Source organism: Lygodium microphyllum, chromosome 6, assembly GCF_053477565.2.
Source record: "Lygodium microphyllum isolate KBCC chromosome 6, Lygodium_microphyllum_v1.1.10, whole genome shotgun sequence".
In the NCBI taxonomy this organism is placed as follows: domain Eukaryota; kingdom Viridiplantae; phylum Streptophyta; class Polypodiopsida; order Schizaeales; family Lygodiaceae; genus Lygodium; species Lygodium microphyllum.
The window spans coordinates 54,504,169-54,527,855 of NC_141140.1; the positions used below are offsets into that span (position 1 = coordinate 54,504,169).

General features: G+C 41.7%; 1 protein-coding gene across 3 annotated transcripts; it reads right to left on the reverse strand.

Moving 5' to 3' along the window:
- Window positions 1–3,121: 3,121 nt before the first annotated feature.
- LOC148034571 (uncharacterized) lies at window positions 3,122–21,757 on the reverse strand. 3 transcript variants are annotated; one of them, XR_015691096.1, is made up of 5 exons: window positions 20,483–21,757; window positions 20,298–20,377; window positions 19,912–20,176; window positions 16,035–16,104; window positions 4,603–4,720 (listed from the first exon to the last, which is right to left on the reverse strand). XR_015691096.1 is itself a non-coding variant. In XM_087679520.1 (4 exons), exons 1-4 carry the CDS (start codon window positions 21,228–21,230, stop codon window positions 4,461–4,463), a joined length of 1,353 nt encoding a protein of 450 aa, XP_087535646.1. In that variant the 5' UTR covers window positions 21,231–21,748; the 3' UTR covers window positions 3,122–4,460. The 3 variants fall into 3 exon arrangements, 2 of the variants coding, with proteins under 2 accessions (XP_087535646.1, XP_087535647.1); XM_087679520.1 differs by lacking the exon at window positions 16,035–16,104 and having other exon boundaries at window positions 3,122–4,720; window positions 20,483–21,748; XM_087679521.1 differs by lacking the exon at window positions 16,035–16,104 and having other exon boundaries at window positions 3,124–4,720; window positions 20,498–21,742.
- Window positions 21,758–23,687: the final 1,930 nt, after the last annotated feature.

Here is a 23,687-nt window from a genome sequence, read left to right on the forward strand (position 1 = left end):
GCCAACAAAATGTATTTTGTTGCATACCCTATGGTGTAGACTATCATCACAATGCTTTGAACTTTATCATGCTCGCACTAATTATGGATGCTTTGGGTATACTCTACTCTTTGCAAGAGCTCTAGAGATGAATCTCGTACCCTATTTCTTATGATGATGTTGGCTGTCAAGAAAATAGAGGAACTTTCTATGGAATGGCACAACAATTGGCTCTTCTAGCTCCCCCTACTAACTACCCCTAGAGTAAACATTTAATGCTTTAAGGATTTCTAGACCTCCATGCCCAATCCCTTAGAGGTTCTGCAATCTATCACAATCAAGGTCCATTGAAAGACAAGGAATGTATGAGTCCTTGAGTCTCTTATGATGTAGAAGATGTCATGGTCCTTATGGACCACATGCCAATGCTTAGGATGTGGTCGAGGGTGAGGACTAACTTAACCTAGAGAAACAATAACTACTCTCAAAGGAAAGAGCTAATCCAAGATAGTAAGTTCTACTAGAGATTCTACTAGAGATGGTGTGTCTCTTGCATTATGAGTCGGTGCCTCGGGCAAGCATGGCCCCCCTTTTCTAGGAACCCATTAGGATAAGGCATTTAACTGGGTGAGGGTTAGGTTTAGCTTGTTCCAAGTCCTAAATTACCTAGGCCCTTGAATGAGGTGTTTGGTGACTACCCCCCAACACAATGCTAGTTTTCATGGAGCTATCAATTTGAAGGAAGTGAAAATAAGAAAACTTGTCTGACAAAACCAAGGATGCAAGGGCTTGGCCTTGTAATAGTGCTTGCACAACTTCTTATGCATATCAACTCAAAAAAAAAAAAAAAGGGATGTTGTATCATTCATGTATAACAAGCTTGTTCTAAATATAAGGCATCCTCTAGTATATCTACTTCATCCACATGGCCTAACATTTCTATGAGAAAGGTTAAGGCCACTAGGATTTTCCCAAAAGACAATGAGCTAGTACAACTTGAATGTCTCAGAGTCGAATTGATAGCAACCATGTCACATATCCTCTCATTAAGAAAAGGTCTAATCTCAATAATCCAACCTATTACGCATGGAAACAAATTAGATAGCCTAAACTTATACTGACAAATGCATTTATTTATCTATGTGGGGGATCTCCATACTACTTCCTAGGAAACTATAACATCTTAATGTCAATAGAGACTAGAGTTTTATGTATTGCCAAACCATGAAGACACTAGGAAAGAGATCCTACATGGAAGAACTTTCAAGTGGGTAGCTAAGTGTACTATTGACTTCGATACACAACATCGACACCTTAGCCTTCTCAATTCAAGAACGTTACATCTTTTAGTAAGAGTGATCTTTCTTATCCCTAAAAGAAAGGCTTGAAAACTACATCAAGATCAAGCACAATCTCCAACGGGGAGGGTATAGACAAAGCACAAAAGAAGAAGCAAGTCCCAACCAACAAACCAAACCAATTGCCCAACACAAGTGGATGCGCAAGATGCAAAGCTAACAATCCAAGTTAACATCTAGGCTCCCAAGGCCATGTACCCCAAGCACAGAACATAATTCAAAAGATGAAGGAACCATAGACATTAGCATTCCTTACCTAGATTATGCCTAAATCGCTCCTCAAGGTACAAAGGTACTACCAAGGAAGTTGTAGACTATGGCTTTCTAAAACCATCTAGTAATGACATTCAACTACCACACAAGTTCAAAAGAAAGGATATTTTATTTAATAAAAATTACATGATTATATTTACAAAAGGGATTCTGTATTAAAATTTCTTTAAAAAAGTGTAAGTTAAGTAAAAAAGGAGTCATTTTATGGCCTTATAACATGTAAATAAAGGGTATTCCTTAATATCCTTTGAACACACGTTATATAAATGACTTCTTATAGGTGCACCCCTTGAGGAACAACCTACGAAACTAGTAGCAAAGCTTAAGGAACTACAAAAAGTTACACCTTTGAACACAGTTGATCCCAAGAAAGTTGTAGTTATTTATAAGTACAAAGACTTGCTTAAGTGAGTGTCCTTGTTGCAAATAATGAGTGGCACTTTCCAAATGCTCAAAATGACATAGGGCTAGTTCTTCAGTCTCAAATTTTTTCAAAAGCTACAAAGGAAGTATACAAATTATATAACATGGACAAAATTTCAAGCCAGATTTAACTACTTAGAGCCGCAGTGGATTCACTAAACCAAAGTGAACTATAAGAGTAAACAATGTTGAACTCCAATGCACACAAACCTTCCACAAAACACAATGCAACTTGGGGCTTGAGTTCATGTGACATCAATATGCTTGTGTTGCTCGAGGAAAGAAAGTGTAAGTGCAACTAGACAGCATGAGGATCTAACCAACACCACCACAGTTTCTTCATAGAATGAAGCAAACTTATGATTAGAAATAAGTGAAACACAATGTATTTTTCACTTTCCAATTTTATAAATGACCCATAGGGAGATTGAACCCCCTCAAAAGATCCAAGGTAGGTAACTATTCAATAAACTAGCACCATTTTATCTTGCACATGAGACACACACAAACAAACATACATACATACGTGTGCGTGCATGCGTGTGTGTGTGTGTGTGTGTGTGTGTGTGTGTGTGAGTGAAAACTTTAGTGCTGATAAATTGCAGCTATTGAAGAAAACTATCTATACATGCAGAAACTTTGAATTCTGACGACCCTTTGATTGTATCAAGCAGATATTGTCAAAACTTTAGTGCTGATAAATTGCAGCCATTGAAGAATACTATCAATACATGCAGAAACTTTGAATTCTAACGACCCTTTGATTGTATCAAGCAGATATACTAGTAATTGCATACCACAAACATACTACTGCTACATGTAAAGACAAAATGTCCTCTCAACGTCAAGCCTAGTATGTTGCCGCTATCCAAGAATATTAGTATTAGGTAGATAAACCTAATCAAAATCAAGCCCCAAATGGTTGGTATGTTACTACCATCAAAGAAAATTAATAAAGCATACAGAGACTTTAAATTTTCTGCATAAGCATTCAATTCTCAAAGAAATCAAAGACCCAACACGAAATTGTTGCCAACGGCTAATAGAACTTGGATCGGGCGATGCAAGATTTGGGGCACAAATCCATGTCACACGATCGCCCTGTTCTAATATCATCACGTCTCAATCGAGAAACTACTAACCAGCTACAACATGTTCCCAAGGGCGGCCGAGTATGTATTGGAAAGTCGGATGTCGCGAGCACTGTCAGAGGCACATCGCCACAGAGATGGCCCAGAAAGATTCAACAAGAGCCACGACCCATAAACAATGTATGGGTTGTATAGAATAACCCACACTTGCTTTTTTTTTAAAAACTGACTATGCACAACCCATTGGGCAGCTGCCAGCCATCCACCCAAAAGGCACACAAAAACCAGAGTGTCCCATCATCCCGATTCCCTTTACCCAAGTGTCACATCATCCCATTGCATTTAATCATCAACTGGAAAAAGGAATACTCGTTTTCTCAATTTGAGAAAATGACTCAAAAATAAGGAAGGATTGGCAGCAAAAATCTGTTTTTCCCTCTTTAAGATACTGTGCTGGACTGGCAATATTGTACATGGAAGAGTGGTGGCGCACATAAATCCCTCGAGATTTGCACTCAGTGGGACCTGCATTTATCTTACATTGATCTATGAGAGCATTGAAGACAGTAAAAAGGCCTCTCAAATCACCTGCTTTCGAATCAACTCAAGGGAGCAAGACGGCCCACACTGGTGAGTATGGTATTAAAATGGATCAGATGTGTGCAAGGTTAACATGAAGTGATTAGGTGGTGAAATTGCCTTTATAAGTGCTGAGAGAGAGAGATGAGTCACCCTGTACTTTCAGTTTATGAAATGCACAAACATCTATCTTGTTAAGATAATCATTGTACCCTTTGTTTCTTTAAAAGTTATCGTGAAGAGATACCTAGTGAAAACAACCTGCCACAAAATGAAGCAGCGCATATCTCATAGTGTATTCTGTATAGCCATCAATGACATCGACGACTGTTTTCCTGAAACTGTGTTTGCCAGCATGTACACTGGATACTCTTGCACAGAACTTATGCTCTGATACTGGCATTTACATCCACAAGTCCATGAATAGCAATATGAAGACTTCCACAAAAATAAGGGTCCAAAAAAATAATGGTTGGGCTGAATCAGTTCAGAAAGTTCAGCATCTTTGGTTTTAATTTCAACACTGAAGATGAAGAAACCACCAGTCTGGTAAGTTCACATCTATCTCTAGAATCCAACTTGAAAACACCCCTGCCAGTCTACACTAGAATTCCATTGTCATGAGCAGCAATGCCAATTCTCAGCTTAGGAAATCCAATCATTGATACTTTCCTCAGGAAGATACATGAACTTGACTGTAAGCAGCGCCTTATATGCACTGTGTGACGTGTACATCAGAAGTACTTCATGTGATTCATCACAGTCGCAGATACCCATTATAAGCCATTGTGCTTTGATGAGTTCCTCTCAAGCTAAATGATCTGCTTGGCCGCCTCTGTTTCATCCTTTGCCCATCCCAAAACATCCTCAAATGCTTGAATATAGGGCCAGCAGAAAAGCAGGCCAGTAAGACCAACAGAATAGCTGCACATAAAAGGAGGACATTTCGAAACCCATGCTGCAGGGATGGAGTTCGTTGTTCTGTCCATGGAACCCCTCCAACGTTCATGCCAAAGGCTATTCATACACCAGAGGAGCAAAAGTTTAGATATGTGCAATCACCAATTATACTTTCTATTTTGCCATCAAAAGTATGCAAGCTTCTTTTTAATTTTAGTTACAGTGAAAAAATCATCTTACCTAGGCCTCCCTCTCACTTAGTTACACTAAAATACCTCTTTTTTTTCATGATCAAGTGGCTACTCTAGTGGTACACCACTTGTTTTTTATTAATCCACTGACCCACATTCAATTTTCCCTTTTGTAACACTACTAAATGACCATGCGGATATACCTCTCTCTCTCTCTCTTGTGGAGGACCAAAAGATTGGCAGGTTTGAACCCACAACCTTTGAGCTATCTTTAACACATCACTAAAACCACACCACCGAGTCCCCCCAAGCTGTACACACACACACACACACACACTCACTCACTCACACACACACACACACACACACTCTCTCTCTCTCTCTCTCTCTCTCTCTCTCTCTCTCTCTCTCTCTCTCGTAATTCTCTCTCTTTTTTTCGTAATAATTCTCTCTTTTTTTCGTAAAAAATAATTCTCTCTCTCTCTCTCTCTCTCTCTCTCTCTCTCTCTCTCTCTCTCTCTCTCTCTCTCTCTCTCTCTCACATTCATGCAACAAAGGTTACATCATGATATGAACAAACTACATTAGTTCACAATTTAATTTGCAGTTTGCACCATTAGGCAGACCTGAAGTAAAATAATCCTTATGATGTAATATGTGCATTTTATCATTTATGTAAGAATGGAAGTCACAGGCCTTTTGAGTAACACGAAAGACTCATGCGACAGACTGACTGCTAAACACTGTTGAGCCACTAATATTAGGGTTTGAAAAAGAAGGCTGGTTTCAACATAGGAATCGGTTTGTTTAGTTAACAATAACTTCCGTTAACTTCAGCCTTGAGCATATTCTTGAGAATAGCAATTCATAAGGGAGGAACATTCTTGCACACCACTGGCCATTTGGTCACTAGGTGAGGTGTGAATGTGCCCTGAGACAAGGCCGGTTAAGGGGTCTTATAGTGCAAATGTACCCTAAAGGTACAGCAATAAAAGATCCCTACAAAACAGACTTAGGGGCTCATTTGTGCAACATCTCATGTGATCACCACACCTTGGACTCCAGACTATGAGACGTCAGCCCTTGGGATGCAGCCTTTACCCCAACATGATGTTGAATCGTAGGCTTGGGTATAAACCCATTTGGACCTACAGCTGGGAAGTATCTAATGTACATCCCTTTCTATTTCTTTCTATGCATGTATGTCTTCTGCACGTGCCATGTCATGTGTGCAAGTTGGAGACCTATGGAGGCGCCAAGATGAAGGTTCTTGACAAAGGCTCTTGTCCATCCTCTGCTTCTATTCTCATAGTTTGACATCAACTGCTGTCTGGGTACTCGCATCTAGCATCCATACAAGTGACAAGACACTCTACCATGTTGGTCAAGACATCTTTGACTCTAGGTTCAGCTCCGCATGGGTTAGACCACCTCTTCGAGTGTCCCTCAACCCTATGTTCCACCTTCTGCATCATGTCTTCACCCTTGTTTTGGCTTTTCAGCAGTTGACACCAGCCCTACTGCTCCTTGTGCTTGAATATCATATCTCACTTGTGTAGAGGTTCCTGTATCTATCTGTTCATTGTCATTCCATTTATCTGAGCATTCATTTGTTATTTGAGGAGTTCATATATTTCTTGCACTATTTTTTTCCTGGCAAAGATTTTTGTGCACTTTGTTAGCCCATTCGTCTTCAGAACTTTTTCCACACTTTGTCAAAGATTCTTCATACTCTCAAAGGTAGATGGGAGAGATTGCAAGGAATCTATAGTTGCATAAGCAAGAAGACTCGCACCTTCTTCCAAGTTCCACCTAGGGATTCCTACATCATCAAACATTAGTACCAACATTATTTACACCATCTCTGCCCCAATGACAGCCCTCTGCTGTCCATGACTCCATTCACAATTGTCTCATCATCATCTAGCTTAGGCCTCACACAGAGCCTTCCTGCTGCCCACCACTGCTAGTGCCATGTCATTGTGACTGTTGCTGCCTCATCTTCTCAGCCTGCAGACTTGAAACGCAGCATGTCTCTGCCATGGACTGCTGCTGCCCTGCATTACCTGGAGAATCCCTGCGACATGGCTGTCCTGCCAAAGTCACAAGATCCTGTTGTGCAACATGCAGCCTCTGCGACACCAATAGCAGTTTGTACTGCTTGAACTGCTGCCCACAAGCCAAAACTCTGCATCCTCTGCATCTATCCTCATAGTCTGGCATTGACTGCTGTCTGGCTACTCACCTCTAGCATCCATACAAATGACGAGACAGTGGACACTCTACTGTGTTGGTCCATCTTTGACTCTACATTCTGCTCCACATGGCTTAGACCGCCTCTTTGAGGCAATCCTATGTTCCACTTCTACATCGAGCCTTCACCCTTGTTCAGCTTTTCACCAATTAACACCAGTCCTATTACTCCTTGTCCTTGAATCTCATACCTCACACAAGTGAGGTTCCTGTATCTATTCATTGATTGTCATTCCATTTATCTGAGCATTCATTTGTTATCAAGGAGTTCATATATCGTGTTTGCTTCTTTTCTTCCTGGAGAATATTTTTGTGCACTTTGTTAGCCCACTTGTCTTCACAACTTCTCCCACACACTTGGTCAAAGATTCATGATCAAGAAGACTGGCACCTTCTTCCAAATTCCACCTAGGGGCTCCTCATATAATTTGGGTTACATTCCTCCCATGTGTTTTATCACATTAGCCTTGTGCTTGACACCATTGAGCAAAAAACCATGGAGATTTTGTTCTCTTGATGCTAACCCTCCCCACTTTTTATTGTACTCAACGTTCTCAGATTTTGTGCTTTGTATTTTACCTTAGTGGCAATTCACTGAGGTGCACTATTGGATAAAAAATCAAAATAACACTCTCACACTCATGGTCATTCAACAATAGGCAAGAAGCACAACTCATTGAAGGGGAAAATGTCACTCAATAATGCCAAGATAAAAAGGAGAGCACAAAGATGTAATGCATGTACACAACTAATGGTGTGCCATTATGGGTAGGTCATTGTTCCAAAAGGTGGTATTCCGGATCAACACTAGTAGCATTAGGGGACTTCAAAGTTAGGGCAGCCAAGTCCTATTTATAGGACTCAAGGCCCTATTGTGCACATTCATTGTATGATCACCACTCTTGGACTTTTGGCCCACAGCCCGACACATTATACATCCATACACCAGGATAGTGTGGGCTGATGGTATGGGACACCAACCCTTGAGATGTGGTTGTGACCCAAAGTATCGCTAGCTCCTAGGCTCGAGGGTGAGCCCATTTGGCTCTACGGCTGGGAGGTGAGTCTGATGTCTAGTGCCTTATATTCATAGATAAGGCTTGTGTCATGTCTCGTGGGCAAGTTGGATCCTAGGGGTTGTCGCATTGGTATCAAAGCATCAACCTACAATCCGATGCCAAGATATGATGAGATGCATAAAACCACTTTTGCTCATGGAACAGTGATGGTTCACACCTAACACATATGCTTTAATCTCGTTTAGGGTGGTGTAGGACACTACTAGTGAGAGGAGTGTTGAGAAACCACTTCTTTAATTTACACATTTCATTTAGGGTTTCATACTAACAGCCCCAAAAAGGGCTAGTGTTCACATTTTGGCCATTTTTTCAATGGGCGTTCACTGTCAAACTTCAACAAAAGACCATTGAGCAAATCTTATGGACCGAAAGCAAGTGATTCCCCAAACTTGGCACATACAGCACCTCTGAAGTATGTGTACCACCGCATCCATATGGAATCAACTACATCTCACCTCATCCAACTATAGACACTAAAGAGTTGTCTCCAATGAGAATCTACCCACACGAAGGTCGCAAATGGGCAACACCAATACTCAAATTCACCTACACAATGCAATGATGCACGTAAGATTGATCACTGTAAATGCTAAAGTCTAAATTGTAAAGTATAAAGTTTAAACTTCAAAGTTCAAAGTTTAAAAGTTAAAACAACAAATTTTAAATGTTATGGTTAAGTGTTTAAACTTTACCTGCTTCGAACTATCCATGCTCATCATAGCTCTCATCATACGTTAGTTAGTGCGGCAATAGACTAGCCGCTCTAACTGTCGTGTGCTAAGCCGATTGCAAATCTTTGTGTGAATAAGAGAATAGGCACTCCAGTTTCTCTCACATGCACCCGAAGAGCAAACCTACACAAGGACCCTCATGGCTAACGGCTGAAGAGTCTCCAATACGTAGCCAAAGTTTTGCCACCAAAATAAAAGCTTCACAAGTGACTCTCTCCTCTAACAAGTGGGAGAAGCAAAAGCCACATACCCTCTCTGATCTACATAGCATCCTAGCTCCTCTAGCATTGCATTGTGGTCATCAACAGGGACCACACGAGTCAAATAAGCAAGCTGGTCTAAACAAAACTCTCTATCAGAAATGATCGCCAGTGTCTTGTAGGCCGGATGTACCAATGCGGCAAAACCATGGATGGGCTTATGTATCCACGCCCATCTCCTCTTTGCTATCTCTAAAACATGTGTACGCTATCTCTGTGATCACTATACAAGTACGTACCTCTGCCAATGCTGCTCTAAAGAAGTGAATGAGAAGGTCCATGGTGAACCCCTCACAATCACTCATACGTAACACCCTATAAAAGAAAGTCACGACAATGACAACGGCACAGACTTTTTGCCAAAATTGCTCATTAAGGCACAAGCGTCGCATGGCTTTAGCCTCCTCTGTCTCATGCTCATCCTATTCATTCCATAGAGTGGACACCACTATCTGGCACAAGGCGGACCACACCTCATAAAGGCGCTCCAGCAATAACCACATGTAAGCAAAGTGAGTTGAAGAAGACTTCTTCAACTCCAATGTGCTATGCTCACGATACATCGCAAGCACCTTTACCTTTACCGTGAAGAATGTGACAATTGATGTAGCTTTGCGAACCACCCTCTTCACCCACTTGAGCTTCCCAATGTCCTGCGTGAGAAGTCCAAACAATGACTTGCACATAAAGTCCACACAATCATAGGAAACTCGGCCTCAAGCAAACGGCCCATGTGCCGACAATTCGATACATTGTCGATACAACTTACACCACATTTGAGGGGCCCACTTACAACCACAATTTACAAATTACAAGTTATGTATAAATCAAATTTCAATTATGAATCATGATATTATCATAATGAAAGAAAGTGAAACAAATTCAAAACGCAAATTGTAATGTGTACCTCAATGATAGCTTGTCGAATGTAGCGGTAGATCAATGCGCCCGTCGTTTTTCTCCCCCTCTTGCCCATATCTACGGCCCGCAAAAAATAAGTGCCGAGTGGACATGGGACGAGTATGTTGATGATACCCCATTTCTTACGATCACTCCATCTGTCGGTGAGAATGGAGCAACCATATTTAATCCATGCGGCCGGAATAGAATCAAGGGCTCTATCAATCCTCTCCTCTTCATCAATCTTTCTCGTCTTCATGGCGTTGTATGTGACACCGGTCCATCCTTGAAATGGACCCACATTGGCAATGGCTTTTACCATCTTCCGTTGCTCTTGCTTTAGGACATTGAATGCAAGATTACACTCAATCACCGTGCATGCAATTTCAATGTCCGCAAGTTGTTGCCTTTCTCTAAGAAAGGCAACCAATCCACGCACATGACCGAACTTGAGAGAGAGACAATTGTCTCTCCGGCACCGCATGAGCCTCCACTCTTTGTCTTTTACCGAAGCCGCATGTGGATGTGGAGCCCCCACCATCGATGGTAGAGGCCTCTCCCGTATCGGTTGAAGATACACCCACATTGGATGCTTGCTCGTTAGTAGACATAGGAGTTGGTGTCGATAAGCCACTTCCTCCTCCTCTTGTAGATCCCCCTCTCATCTTGGCGAGAATCTCCTCCGCAATGTTTCAAGGGATCTCCTTGCATAGAGCAACTTGTCCCCCTGTCTTGGAAAGATGTTGGAGAAGTCGAGTTGCACCACTTGTGTAACGCTTCCAGCAATACTTACATGTCCAATGGTGAGAGTTGGACTTCTTTGAGTCCCTCTCCACATGGATCGCATGCAAATTAAAGACCTTGTGCTTCTCACGAGTCATAGTGCCGATGACAAATAAAGAGGCCCGAGAGAAGAGAGAGAGAGAGAGAGATGCTTGAGTCTCAACTCTTGAAACTCGAGTTTTGAAAGTTGAAAGGGAGGAAGACTCAAGAGGCCCGAGGGTTGGGGTAAAGTTGAAAGAGCAAGAGTGAGAGAGAGAGAATGGGAGATAAGAATAGCAAATGCTTTGATAGGGTGCGGGATAGAGGGGATGGGAGATGAGATTTGAGAATGGCAAATACTTCAATAGGGTGCGAGAAAGTGGGGATGGAAGGTGAGATTCGAGAATGACAAATCACAAGTCCATTCAAGAATCAAGATCCAAGAGAGGAAGATGAGAATGGTAACTTGTAAGTGTTCGCTGAATTGGTGTGGAAGCATGGAGCCTTGGAGGAGAGGAGCACCATTTGTAGACGAGAGAAGGATCAAAGTTTAAAGTTCAAATAGTCAAAGTGAGAAGGAATCCAAAGAGAGGGCTACAAGCTAGAAGGAATCCGAAGAGAAGCACCTTTTACATGGTTGGAATTTGGAAAAGGAGGTGGGGTGAGGTATCCAAGGCTTCCCACCCCCCAAAAAGCACAACAGTGCACGAAACGCAGGAAACGCAAGACGTAGGGACGCAGGAAACACGGAATGAGAACGCGCAGGCCAGGTGGCCCAAACAGGTCTATTTTAACGTACGAATTCGTACCATACGGACTATTCCATACCACGTACAAAGGCAACTATGGTCATTGCAGCATCAGAAGTCTACGGTGAAGGAGTCTCAACCACCACTAAATGAAGAAAATCAACTAATGAGACAGCAGCCGCAACTCTAAAATCCTTCGTAGACTTGTCCTTCCTCTTGTTCTTCTTGTCTTTGTCAAGGCAGCTTGTCCTTCTTTGGTTTGTTGTCATCCTCCTCCTCCTTTTGGTCCTTCCCCTTCTTCTGAGAGGCTTGACCAATCAATGCCTCCAATTTGGAAGCATTATGTCCCTTCAACTGTTCCTCTTGGTCCAAGACCGTAGGAACTAACTCTTCCCACCAAAGAGTCTACTACCGCCTTGAAGCGATAAGAGCGTAGTAAAAGGCACCGAATCGTAGCGATAACTCGGACAGTAGTGTAATCGCCATGTCTTCGAAAGTAATCGTCTTCCCCGCATTTTGCACCTCCATCTGAACCTGTCGCAACTTGTTGATGTGCTCCTGCATCAAAGAATACTTGTTAACGGACAGGGTCCCCATCTGAACTTCCAAAGAAACCCTCTTCATCAAGGTCATTCGCTTGTGCAATTGATCAAGCTCCAACCATATCTCCCTAGCCACCGTCACGTGCTCGATGTGGACGATCACAACTGTAGTACAAGAAAGAAAAAGAAAAGAGCGGATGCAGGCCTTAAGCTTGTCTCAATGCGCCTGAGCCTGTGCCAACACTGCCTTATCATCTGCAGATAGTTTGGACTCATCTCGCGATGAAGGTTGTTCGATTTCCTCCATAATGAGATCCGCCAAATCATAAGACTCGAGCAGAGCAAGCATCATAGCTGGCCAAATGCAGTAGTTCTCACCATCTAGCTTCTGATCTGATGGAGAGCCGGTAAGACAAGCGCCTTCCAATCCATGATCGCCTGGAATTGTTGGTCAGCCTCAGAAGAAATCTTCACCTACTATACCTACACAAAACAACACAAAGCAGCCCCCTTTGACTATAGAATGCAGCTTGCTAGGGCTCTTCGCCGCTCCTTCACGCCTTCATCGACCGCCGGAAGCGATAAAAAGGTAAAATCTGCACTTGAAGGCCAAAAACTCAAGCTTCCTCTTGGAACAGCAACAAACAATAGCAACTTCACCAACTTTGCTCCTTTCCCGCACACCCACACTTGCTTCAGCATTGTTCTGATGAACAACCCTCCCACTTGCCCTCGAACACTGGAAATGCAACCTTGTGTCACGCTAAAATCTCCTTTTCGATGGGTTCGTCACTCAAATCAGTCCCTCTTCACTGCTTTGATACCATGTCAAAGTGCAGCGATGCGGAAGTGGAAGCGTGGGACCAAGACTAAGAGAGTAGGGTGAACACAAAGAGGAGAGAGAGGAAGAGACAAAAGAACAAGATCTGATGCATGAAGTATACTGAATACAAAGGAATGTAGATATGTACACGAGCGCAGTGCGTATGTCTACATATCTCAACCTCAACAATGTCTCCCTACTATACACCTCGAAGTCTGCTACAATCTGCCCAATCTCTGTCCTGAAATCTGCAACAGCAAGTGTCTAAGAGTGTGCTAGTGTCAAGCTATTTATAGCCTACTGAAATGCCAAAAAATCCGTCAGGTCAGCTGCATTAAATGCAGCAGCCGACTGTGATGCATACTGTCCAACTGTACCTGCACTGTCCAACTAGACTACCACGTGGCAGTCCCACTGCATCCTGCATATCTGGCTGCCATCGCAGATACTGATGTGGCACTCTGCACAGTCACCTGCTGACGTGGCATTGACAGATGGTAAACCTGCTCGCACACCAAAACACTCTCGAATGGCTGCCCGGCTGGAAAAATACACATGTACACAGCCTAACTAAGGAAAATGCATGTTCAGGGGATGACAATCTCTAACAAGACGGTGCAGTTATCTTCTGAGCTTCAGCTCCGTTGTATCAGCTTCTCATCTCATAACATGATTCATTGCATCATCACTGTGTTCTTCTTGTGTTTTTGAGTTTCTCTTCTCTCTCAATATTTGCCGTACACACAATGTTTCTCCCTACAAACCCTACTATCTCTCTGGTCTCTTTGTCATTTTTTTTGACATGGTATCAAAGCCAAAGGCGCTCAATGAGCTCGAAGATCCTCTGCATCAGAGAAGGCAAAGACAAGTTGCAAATTCAATTTCCACCTTCATTTCCACTGCATCACCAAGAGACAAAGATTACCTTCTCTTCCTCTCCCACCCACCCTCCCTTTCAAAGGTTGACACTCCGGTCCTATGACTTCTCCACAGGCACATGGACACACCACTGGATGCTCCTCTTCCGACATCACCAAAACCCCCACCAATGCTTGCGAACATGGACATTTGCTTCCTACACCGCTAGAGTATATGCATCTACCCCCAGGCCCTCGTTGTGCCACCTCTCCCTTCTAGGCCATAGAGTTTATTCTACACCAGCTTTCAAATTTTTATGCTCAAAGAAATGAGACACATCCAATGCACACTAAGCCCTATCGAGCAAAAGGAAAATCTGTTATTAGTCATGTTTGTCATACCTTGTTATCTCTTGCCTGTAAGCCTCAATCTAAGTCAAATGAGGACTTTAGGAGCTCTGACCTGTCTATCACTTGTTTTGACAAAGGAGGTAGCTCATTCTAGAGCACTCAATTAATTGCCTTTTAGTGCATTTTCTCCCACCAATCGAGATTTTGGGACCACATACAACAGTCTCCTACACCTGTCAGACATTGTCCACCCTTTCTAGGATTTTTTCTGAGCATTTCTAGCATTTTTTAGCAAATGCTAGTCGGCCATATTTTTGGCCCCAGATTTTAGGTCAGCTAGTTTTGGGATTATTTGGCTATTTATAGCCTCCCCACTTAGTTGGCACATTCATTCATTCATCTTCTTACTTCCCTGGCGAGTGCACACTCGGACTCCATCATCTTCCTCCGTCTTCGATGTTGTCGTCCTCATCATCCTGATCTGTTGCCCTCACTAACGCTGTGGGTTGCATGCAAGGGCTGATCAATCTCCTTCCACTTTTCCGTTTGTATCGGCATTCTCTCTTGTTCAATGCAGATTTCTTTCTTCTTTTCTTGTAGTCTCTCTATATTCCTTTATCTCTGTGTTTCCGTTCCTTTCCGTTCTGCACTCACACAAGATTGTCAGGCGCCATGACCTCCTCGCGACTATTACAATGTGCTACGGAGGTTGCTTCTACTTCTACTAGGGTTGCAAGAATGCCACCTTGACAACCCGCGGTTCTTTAGTCTACTCCACCGAGAGACCATGATTGTTGGATACTGTCCTCTCAACAATCTGCCCCTTTGCGAGACAGTGACTATTCAACACCTTCCATTACTTGAGCTCCACAACCCACTCTATTAAGAAGTGATTGTTGCCCACCCTTGGCTTTACATGAGCCTTCCCTTTCCCTATCCTCAACTACTCAAGTTTGAGATGTTAGGATAAGTTGCATTTATCCCATAGGCACAATGGAGAAAAGTGGTACTATCCTACAACTATAAAAGAGTGTACTTGGCATTCATTTAAATAAGAATGTTTTTGTACTTTGTACTTTCAATCTTGTCTCTCTCTACTCAAAATTGTGTTTATCACTCCAAGCCAATCTATCATGGAACCTAATTCACTAGAGTACCAGTCAGTGTGTCTAGTCTCAGTCATCATGCTTCTTGTCATTAACATCCGTCCTCCATAGCTAAACCTTGCTCAAGGATCCATGTTTCTCAACATGGTATCAAGGCCATGGTGAGCTCGGTTTAGCTCCACACTACTCTTCCAACTCTCCAAAACCTCAATCCAACTCAACTTCAGTAAAAGTCTTCATCTCCTCACTCTATCTTCACTCTACCTCACTTGACTGCCATAGCCAGTAGTACCTACCTATCTTGGAGCTCCCATATCTTTCCATCCAAGCAAGATCTTAACTAGCTTTCTACTGGGGAGTTGTTCTTTGACTCAAGGCGCAACTTCCAGTTACATCACTTCATGACATTGACCACTTAACAGCCCAGCATTGCGAATTTTTTAACTCGCTGTCCGAAATGCGCCGTCTACTAGTTGTATAGCTCCCGCCATCTACATGCAACGTGATTGACCCTAGGATCTTAGGGCTTTTGAAGATAATGCTATAGGTTCTCTCCTGACAATTTTAAGCTCAAATAGTCCACTGTGTAAGCTGCCATAAGTAAAAAACCAATTAGGCCCAAGAAACCCTACAAGGCAGCCATAGCCAATTTCACCCAAGCTCATTTTTCATTCTATTTTCTCACTCCTCTCAATTCAACTAACCCATTGCCACTCTGATCTACTATACCACTCAATTTCCAACAAGATTGCCATATCAAATCAGCAAGGAGGGGAAGATTCAACCATCAAAGTTCAACATTAAGCTCAACAAGCATAGTTTAATACCTTGGATATATTATCTCGATTGATGGCATTCATATTGATCTCGTAACAATTTAAGTAGTGCTCAATTACCCTGTTCCAAGGAACATTACATAAGTAAAATATTTTTTAGATTTTATTAGATTCTTTCGAAAGTTCATTAAGGACTATACTCATATTGTTGAGCCCTTAACACGTTTGCTTAAGAACACTTGAAGCAAGAAAAAACATGTTAATCTACCAATTATATGGACTAGTGAGCTTAATTATTATTTTTTCAAACATTGAAACAACTTGTTATACTGCACCAATATTACAAATTATCAATCCAAATAAACCTTTTGAGGTCTGTACAAATGCAAGTGGTTATGCTATGGATGTTCTTTTTTTTGGAGATGCCCAACAAGTCACATTTGAGAGCCAGAAGCTCACGAATGCCTAAACACATTACACCACTCAAGAGAAAGAACTATTAGCAGTCATCCATGTGCTTAAAATTTAGCGGCCTTCTTTGTACAACACACGGTTCATTATTTGGACTAACCACCATTTGTTAAGTACCTTGTGATCAATTGGATGTCTATGGAGCCATAAGATGTGATAGATAGAGCTCATACAGAAATTTAACTTCAACATTCGTTACTGAAAGGGTACAACTAATATAGTTGTCAATACCTTTAGTCAGTTTCTCCAAGTTAATACCTTGTCCTTCTCCAAGGTTTGAACTAATTTCTATCTTTCTCTTAAAGGGTGTTGCCAAAATTATCTTCACTTTGGTAAGATTTGGCAATTAGTTCAAGAGGCCTAGAAAGCTTTGATACCGAAAAATGAATTTCAGTTATAATAGATTACTTTTTAAACAAAGCAACGTGTGTATGCCTAATTATCAAGATATCTGCAAGAAAACTTCAAAGAAGTGTCATGATGCACTGAGCATAGGACACCCTGGTGTACACCCAAACTTAAGCCTTAGTTACTTGCTACTTTTATTGGCCACACATCAAGACTTTGAGACTTATGTGTATAAGTGCCCAATGTCGACTTAATAAAGCTAAATGACACAAACAAGTGGAAATGTTACATCTTTTGCAAATTCCCAATAGAAAGTGGAGTAGCATTTCTATGGATTTTGTAATAGGATTATCCCATACAAGTCAAGATCATGACACAATTTGGGGTGTGATTAACCAATTGACAAAAATTACTCAATTCACTTCCACAAAGACGAAATGAAAAGCAAAAAGTTGGCTGGTCTCGTTGTTCAACATCTTTACAAACATTATAGTTGGCCCAATAACATAGGCAATGATTGAGATACTAAGTTCATTGGCCATTTCTAACAAGCAGTTTTTCAAAAATTGGAAACTAGACCGTGCATGTCATCCTCAGAGCATCTTGAGACTAATGGAAAAACCAAGATGACAAATCAAACTATGGAGGATATGTTGCGTGTATATGCCTCTCATAGACAATCTAACTGGAAGTGTTACCTTCCTCAAATCAAGTTTTCTTATAGCAGTCTAAGCATTGGGCTACTAGTTACAGTCCTTTTATGCATATGTATGGATAGTAACACTCCCAATCAAATCAAGTTTTCATATGTTTATGTACAATTATAAGCTAAAAACACTGATTGTCATTGAGCTCAAGGGAGTAAGAACTATAGTCTGTGTGTGATCAACTTTCTACACAATATGCAAAAAAATGTTGACAATTGCAAAGGAAAGTATTAAAATGGCCCAAGATCGTGTCACATTTTATGCTAACCAACATCATACTCCTCAAGGGCTCCAGAAGGACATGTGGGTTTACCTTAAAGTCCCAAATGACTCTGATTCAATAGCTACCAGAAAATACAATAAGTTATCTTCAAGGTATTGCGGTCCTTTCCAAATTACCAAGAAGATAAGTAATGTATCCTACAAGCTTGATTTACCTCCAAATATCTAAGTGCACCCTATGTTCCAATCATGAATCATTTGAAAAAACGACTTAGCTAAGGTGAACTAATTGTTCCAAATGAGGGACACTGCTCGATATATTGCACTTGAATCCAAATTGATTCTTGACCTTAGGACTAAATAATCTCATTAAACTATTTATCCGGAGCATTTGGTCAAGTGGAAAAACTGTTCAAAGGTGGAGGCTACTTGGAAGTCGGCACATTCGTTGAAGAGTCATTTTTCCCACTTCATTCTTGAGGATAACAACAATCATTCATAAGGGGAGAAGCGTTATGTCCTTGGACATCCAGATGGGCGCTAGTAGCATTAGTCACAATGATCATGAAGTGTCTTAGTGCAAATGCACTAAGGGCAGTTTGAGGTTAGAGCAACCAAATCTTATTTATAGGACTCAAGGCCCTATTGTATACATTCATTGTGTGTTCACCACTATTGGACTTTTGGCCCCATAGGCCGATACATCCATTCACCATAATAGTGTAGGCTGGTGATATGGGATGCCAACCCTTCAAATATGGTTGTCACCCGGAGTGCTACTAACTCTTAGGCTCAAGGGTGAGCCCGTTTGGCTCTATGGCTAGGAGGTGAGTTTGATGTCTAGTTCCTTATATTTGTGGATTTGGCTTGTGTCGTGTTTCATGTGCAAGTTGGATCCAAGGGTGTGTTACAAGAGGAGTGCCCAAAACACAAAATATATCAACCTTGGTGACATTTTTGTAATAATCAAGGCTTCCTAAGAATAGTTTCAAATGAAGCAGCAGTTGTAGAAGTATGCATACTATTATGAGCAAAGTCCACCATAAGCAAATGCTTTTGCCATTTAGTCTTCCAATCATGCAATAAATTTCTACAGATCAAGTGTGATGTTCATTATCTCCACTGTACCATTGTCAATGCATAACAAGAAGAACAAGAGTTGAGTTTTGCCCCCAAATAACCAAAAGGAATGTCAAAACAAACTAATGCTCTTGGGATTTCTATCCATCTCCCTCTCCCTCTTCTCTCTTTCCTCCTTTCTTTGTCTTTTCCTCTCCCTCTCCCCTTGTAGAGCTGCCTCACATGACAAACTCATGAATAAGCTCATAACAGAATATCCCATCATGACTCTGATTAGCAGAAAGCTTCTTGCCTTGGGTCAAGCGGGTGACCATCAGTGTCCCATCATAGCAGATTTTTTTAGAGGCTAAGAGACTATGTTTCAGTGGAAAACACACAATTGGTCATACAGATTTTCTCACGTTGGTATCAAAGCAGCACACTCATAGTTAGCAGAAAGGCTGTAGAGGTTCAGTCTTGGCATGCCATCTGCCAACTTTTAGATGCAGTAAGCAGTGTCTTTACCATAAGCAATGCCAGCAAGGTTGGGCTTTTATAAGCATTTAATCAGCTTGGCATGCCATCTTCCACCCTCAGGGCTCATGTAGTGGATAGCATGTCAAAGACATCTTCAAGCCTGTGAATCTGCCAGCTTTTGGGTGCAATGAACAGCATGTTTACCATAAGCAATGCCAAGGTTGATCTTTTCTATGCACTTGCTATCCAGTCCCCCCAGCTACAAAACAGGAGCCCAGTGTTTTGCTCAAGTCTCTTGAGTTGTCTGCCTAGATTTGTTTCTACATCAGAGCTTCCTTCAAGGGTTAGATATCCATAATCCTGTTCTAGTACACAATCAGAAAAGCATGAATCTTTGCATAGACTGTTGGCATCTCAGATAGACTCCTCGGCCTGTAAAACTCTTCCCATGTACTTTCAAGCATGCCTCTCAACTAAGCACATGAGTTCAAGTTCTACCAAGTTCATAAAGAAGCCAAACCACTACAACACCATTTGGACAAAACCAAAGGGATAAAACATGGTACCAAGGCTGATGTTTCAACTTCCAAACAATGAGAGTAATCTAGTCCAAAACTATACATGAGATGTTTGTTGAGAAGTACCTGAAGTTATAATAGACAGTGGAAGAAAAATTATAGATAAAAAGGACAAGTAGTAAAGCTTGCGGTTAATTTGCTCAGATTGCCAAGTATCAAGGCCAGCCTGAAGTGCAGTTATTCGATTGGCAAGAAAACCAACATTCTCTTTTAGCTTTTGAAGGCGACCAACTAACGCCTGCATTGCTACCATGCCTTCTTCTGTAGAGCTAACTTTGCTTGCACACTTTTCTTTGAATCGTGGAAAAACTTGTTCTCCATGAGAAATGACCTGGGGATAATCAAGGCTGTCCCTGGAGGATTATGCGAAGAAAGCAAAATGCCCCATAAAAAGCTACTGATTCATAAAAGACCTCCAGCAAGTTTTACAACAGCAGATATTGCAACATTACCTGTAAAAGGCGTTGCAACTTTAGATGCATCTTTGGAAATTGTCGATCAACAAGCATCTGCTGCTTAACCACATACCCACCTGCCAGTCATTCTAAACATTAATACTCAAGAAGGTCAGGCATACAGTAAATTCCACTATTATGAAAAGGCTTTTAAGCGACAAGCCAATGTGCCAGAAAACAACCCTTTCTTAATATACCTGTGTCCAGTTCTCGTTCACTTTCATCCACCTCTATTTCAAGCTTGGTCAGAATGTCCTGAAGATGATCCACATGGGTGTCAATAACATGTACAACAAGGCTCATGATCGAGGTAGGTATTCGGTGTTCAGCATCCTCCAAGTGATTCCTTGTTAGGTAAAATTCAAGCACATGCTCCTGAATTACAATGCCTGTGCCTCCAGTTTGATCAGATCCAGGCTTGGCTTCTAAGCGAGGTATCTCAGACAAGAAGCTTCCTCTAACTAATGTGGAGAACCCCAGTCTAGGGATTCGACCAAGTGAGATTGTGATTACCGAGTCCTCAGACACTCTTCCAGCAAGCTTATGGGTGTACTCACTTGCGGCCGGTCCGGCAGAGTTGACTCGGAAGATGATAGCACCATCCACATAGCCACAGAAGGGGCCATTACTGGCAAGGGCAAGGATGTCTTGGAGCTTCAATGGGGGGCAAAGGATCTCAATAAGGTACTGAGCCCCAGATGCCAAGGTGGTATAGGATCTAGGCAGCTCAACATGATACCAAGCAAAGCGTTCACCCTCAGGTCTGTCACATGTGCCGAGGTCCCATGTCTTCAAGGAGAAATTCCCCTCCCCATCGAAGCTGTAAGCCATACGCTTGAAGGCCGAAGACGACGGCTGAAGCTCAAAAGAGGAGGAGGACATGCTTTCTGCATCTGGAGCCAACGGAGGCAACGTTCTAGATTGGATCATGGCCCAAAGGAGGCCAAAAGCGCATTCTGCTATGTCTCTGAGACAGACGATATCTTCAATTTCAAGGAACAGGATGTATGATGACAAAGGAGACGCAGGATCTCTTTGACTGCAAGCAAAATCAGTGTGCAGGATGATGCAAGAATGGGTGGGGGAAACACGCTCTTTCTGGGAGACGCTTCTTGTTTCTGAAAAGAATAATGTGATCTTCGCATAGGGAGACGTCTATGGAAGAAGAGGACATACAGACAGAACAAAGCGCACACAGAGAGTGACCTCTCATCATCAGGAGGGAGACTCGTACTGCCGGGGTGCCCCTTTGTATAAGATGGCGCCTTCCTCCTCCGAGTTCTTCTCTTGACAAGGTCGTTAGGATCTTTATCTGGGGGAGGGGAGAAGGGGGGAGGGAACTGGGAAGCTTCGGCCTGCAGCATCTTTCAACTTTGAGGGGTTGGAACAAGCGAACGCGTTTGAATTCCTGTATTATATATCGATAACATATGTATATTACTGCATCCATCTATGGCGACCATGTAGATATGCTCTGTCCTCATAACTTACAACCCATCAGAAGCTTCCAAAAGTACTATTTTCAGTACCTTTTGTTGGTTCCCTTTGAAGTTGGACTTTCCTCATCACATGCCCTCCTAGGTTCTCACCTTTCCGTCCGTGACCTTCCTTCTCTTTGTGGATCCATCACATGCTGCAACCTTAATCCACTCTAGACACCCTTATACTGTGTTCACATTCTATCGCAGCGCGTAGCACAACCTTGCAGTGTTGTTTGTGATCATCGTCCGTTAGGGCATCACAATCGTCCGTTAGGGCATATGCTTTTACAATGGTATGCATGTCTGAAATATTTATTGCTCTAGTGCACACCAAGTGTGCATTTGTTGCCTTTAAAGATAGTCTGAAAACTTTGTATAGGAAGGGTTTTACGTTAAACACCATTCCATAGTCCGAAATGCAACAAGGTCACAACCCATGTTGTGAGTTACAGTATTCACCAAGAAATCATTGTTTTACTTCTTACAACCGAGGAAAAAATTGAATGTAAATAATAGTCACAAACCTGAATCTCTCATTAGTCCTTGGTGATATAGGTCTTAAAGTCGTATTCCACATAAAGGGAGTGGACCAAGACAATGGCAAGGTTTTATCAACCTCCTTACTTTATTGTTGCCATAACTATGGGGATTACTATCACAATGTGAGAGTTTCTAGACATTGAACAAAATATGGATCCAATTAAGTAAAAGTTGAAAAAAGGTTCTAGCAATGTTGTAATCATAAGAGATCCTTTAATTCACAGCTACTAGCCATTATTAACACAAAACAAACTTTTTTTCTAAAGTGAGGTAATGTAGAGGGAAGAGGGAAGGAGGAAGCAAGGCAAGTGTTCTATGTTCTACACTAACGGATATTTAAAGGGCAATCCATGATTTTTAAGTCAATCTAAAAGAAATGTATCCAAAAGCTATTCTCGAGATATGCAAAAGGCTCCTTCATTTGTAACTACTCCCAAAAAGGTTATTATTAGTGTTGTAAAATTGCAACTTAGATGAGCAACAAAGTAATTTGAATATGTAAGAACATCACCATCACAAACAACATTATGAAGGCATAATGTTTGTAATCATGGTTGCTGATGCAAGGACTTGAACCCACAATGTCATGGATGTGAGCCCAAAACCTATTTGTAAATGCATGGACACCTTAAGTCTACCTCATCAAGATAAAAATGCTTTGCCCATCACATCACTATGAGAGACTCAAAGCAATTTCATGACCACTTTTGGAGCATACAAAATATATTGTCCAGATTCCTAGAAAATAAAAATGTGTTAGTTATCAATACGTGTATCCTTATCATGGACAGGAGGAAATTTTAAAAACCATAGCTCATGTCCACATATATGGCGTGTGGCATCACTATCAAAAAACCCATTATATGATGAGGACATGTGATTTCTAAAGCATTATAAGCATCTTTATAGTTGCTACAGTAAAACCCTTATATAGCCTTAGCCCCATAGGGCTATATAGTCACCCTCCAAGCCTATGCCTTGGCCTCCTAACAACCATCCTTTGTTGGCAACCATTGGCCTAATGGCCATGCAAATTAGAATCCCATGGATAGATGAAAGAATCTAGAAGGGAAAAAATAACCAAAAAATCTAGGTGGGACTACTGTGATTGTTGTTGTTCAACTTTCATGCTCGAGGACCTTTACCGCAATTTTGCTTTTAACAACAATAAACCCCTTTGTCATAAACTAGTTGTCCCAGAAGATGGGATGCTTTTGATAGAATTAATATCATCTATGAGCCTAAAATGAAGGGAGACGCTACCCAAAAAAAAAAACAATGATAGAAACTAATGAAAAAAAGCCTAAAGTCTTCTTGAACAAACCTGGAACAAAGTCATGTTATAATTTCAAGCTTAGAAATTTGT

What these genes read in the sequence shown, in the direction of transcription:
- LOC148034571 (XM_087679520.1), bottom strand. Translation starts at nt 21,230, where the DNA reads ATGATCCAATCTAGAACGTTGCCTCCGTTGGCTCCAGATGCAGAAAGC. An exon ending in CACAGGTATATTAAGAAAGG is followed by an intron (nt 20,378 to 20,482) that starts GTTGTTTTCTGG and finishes AATGACTGGCAG; the next exon opens with GTGGGTATGTGGTTAAGCAG. An exon ending in AGTTGCAACGCCTTTTACAG is followed by an intron (nt 20,177 to 20,297) that starts GTAATGTTGCAA and finishes GATTATCCCCAG; the next exon opens with GTCATTTCTCATGGAGAACA.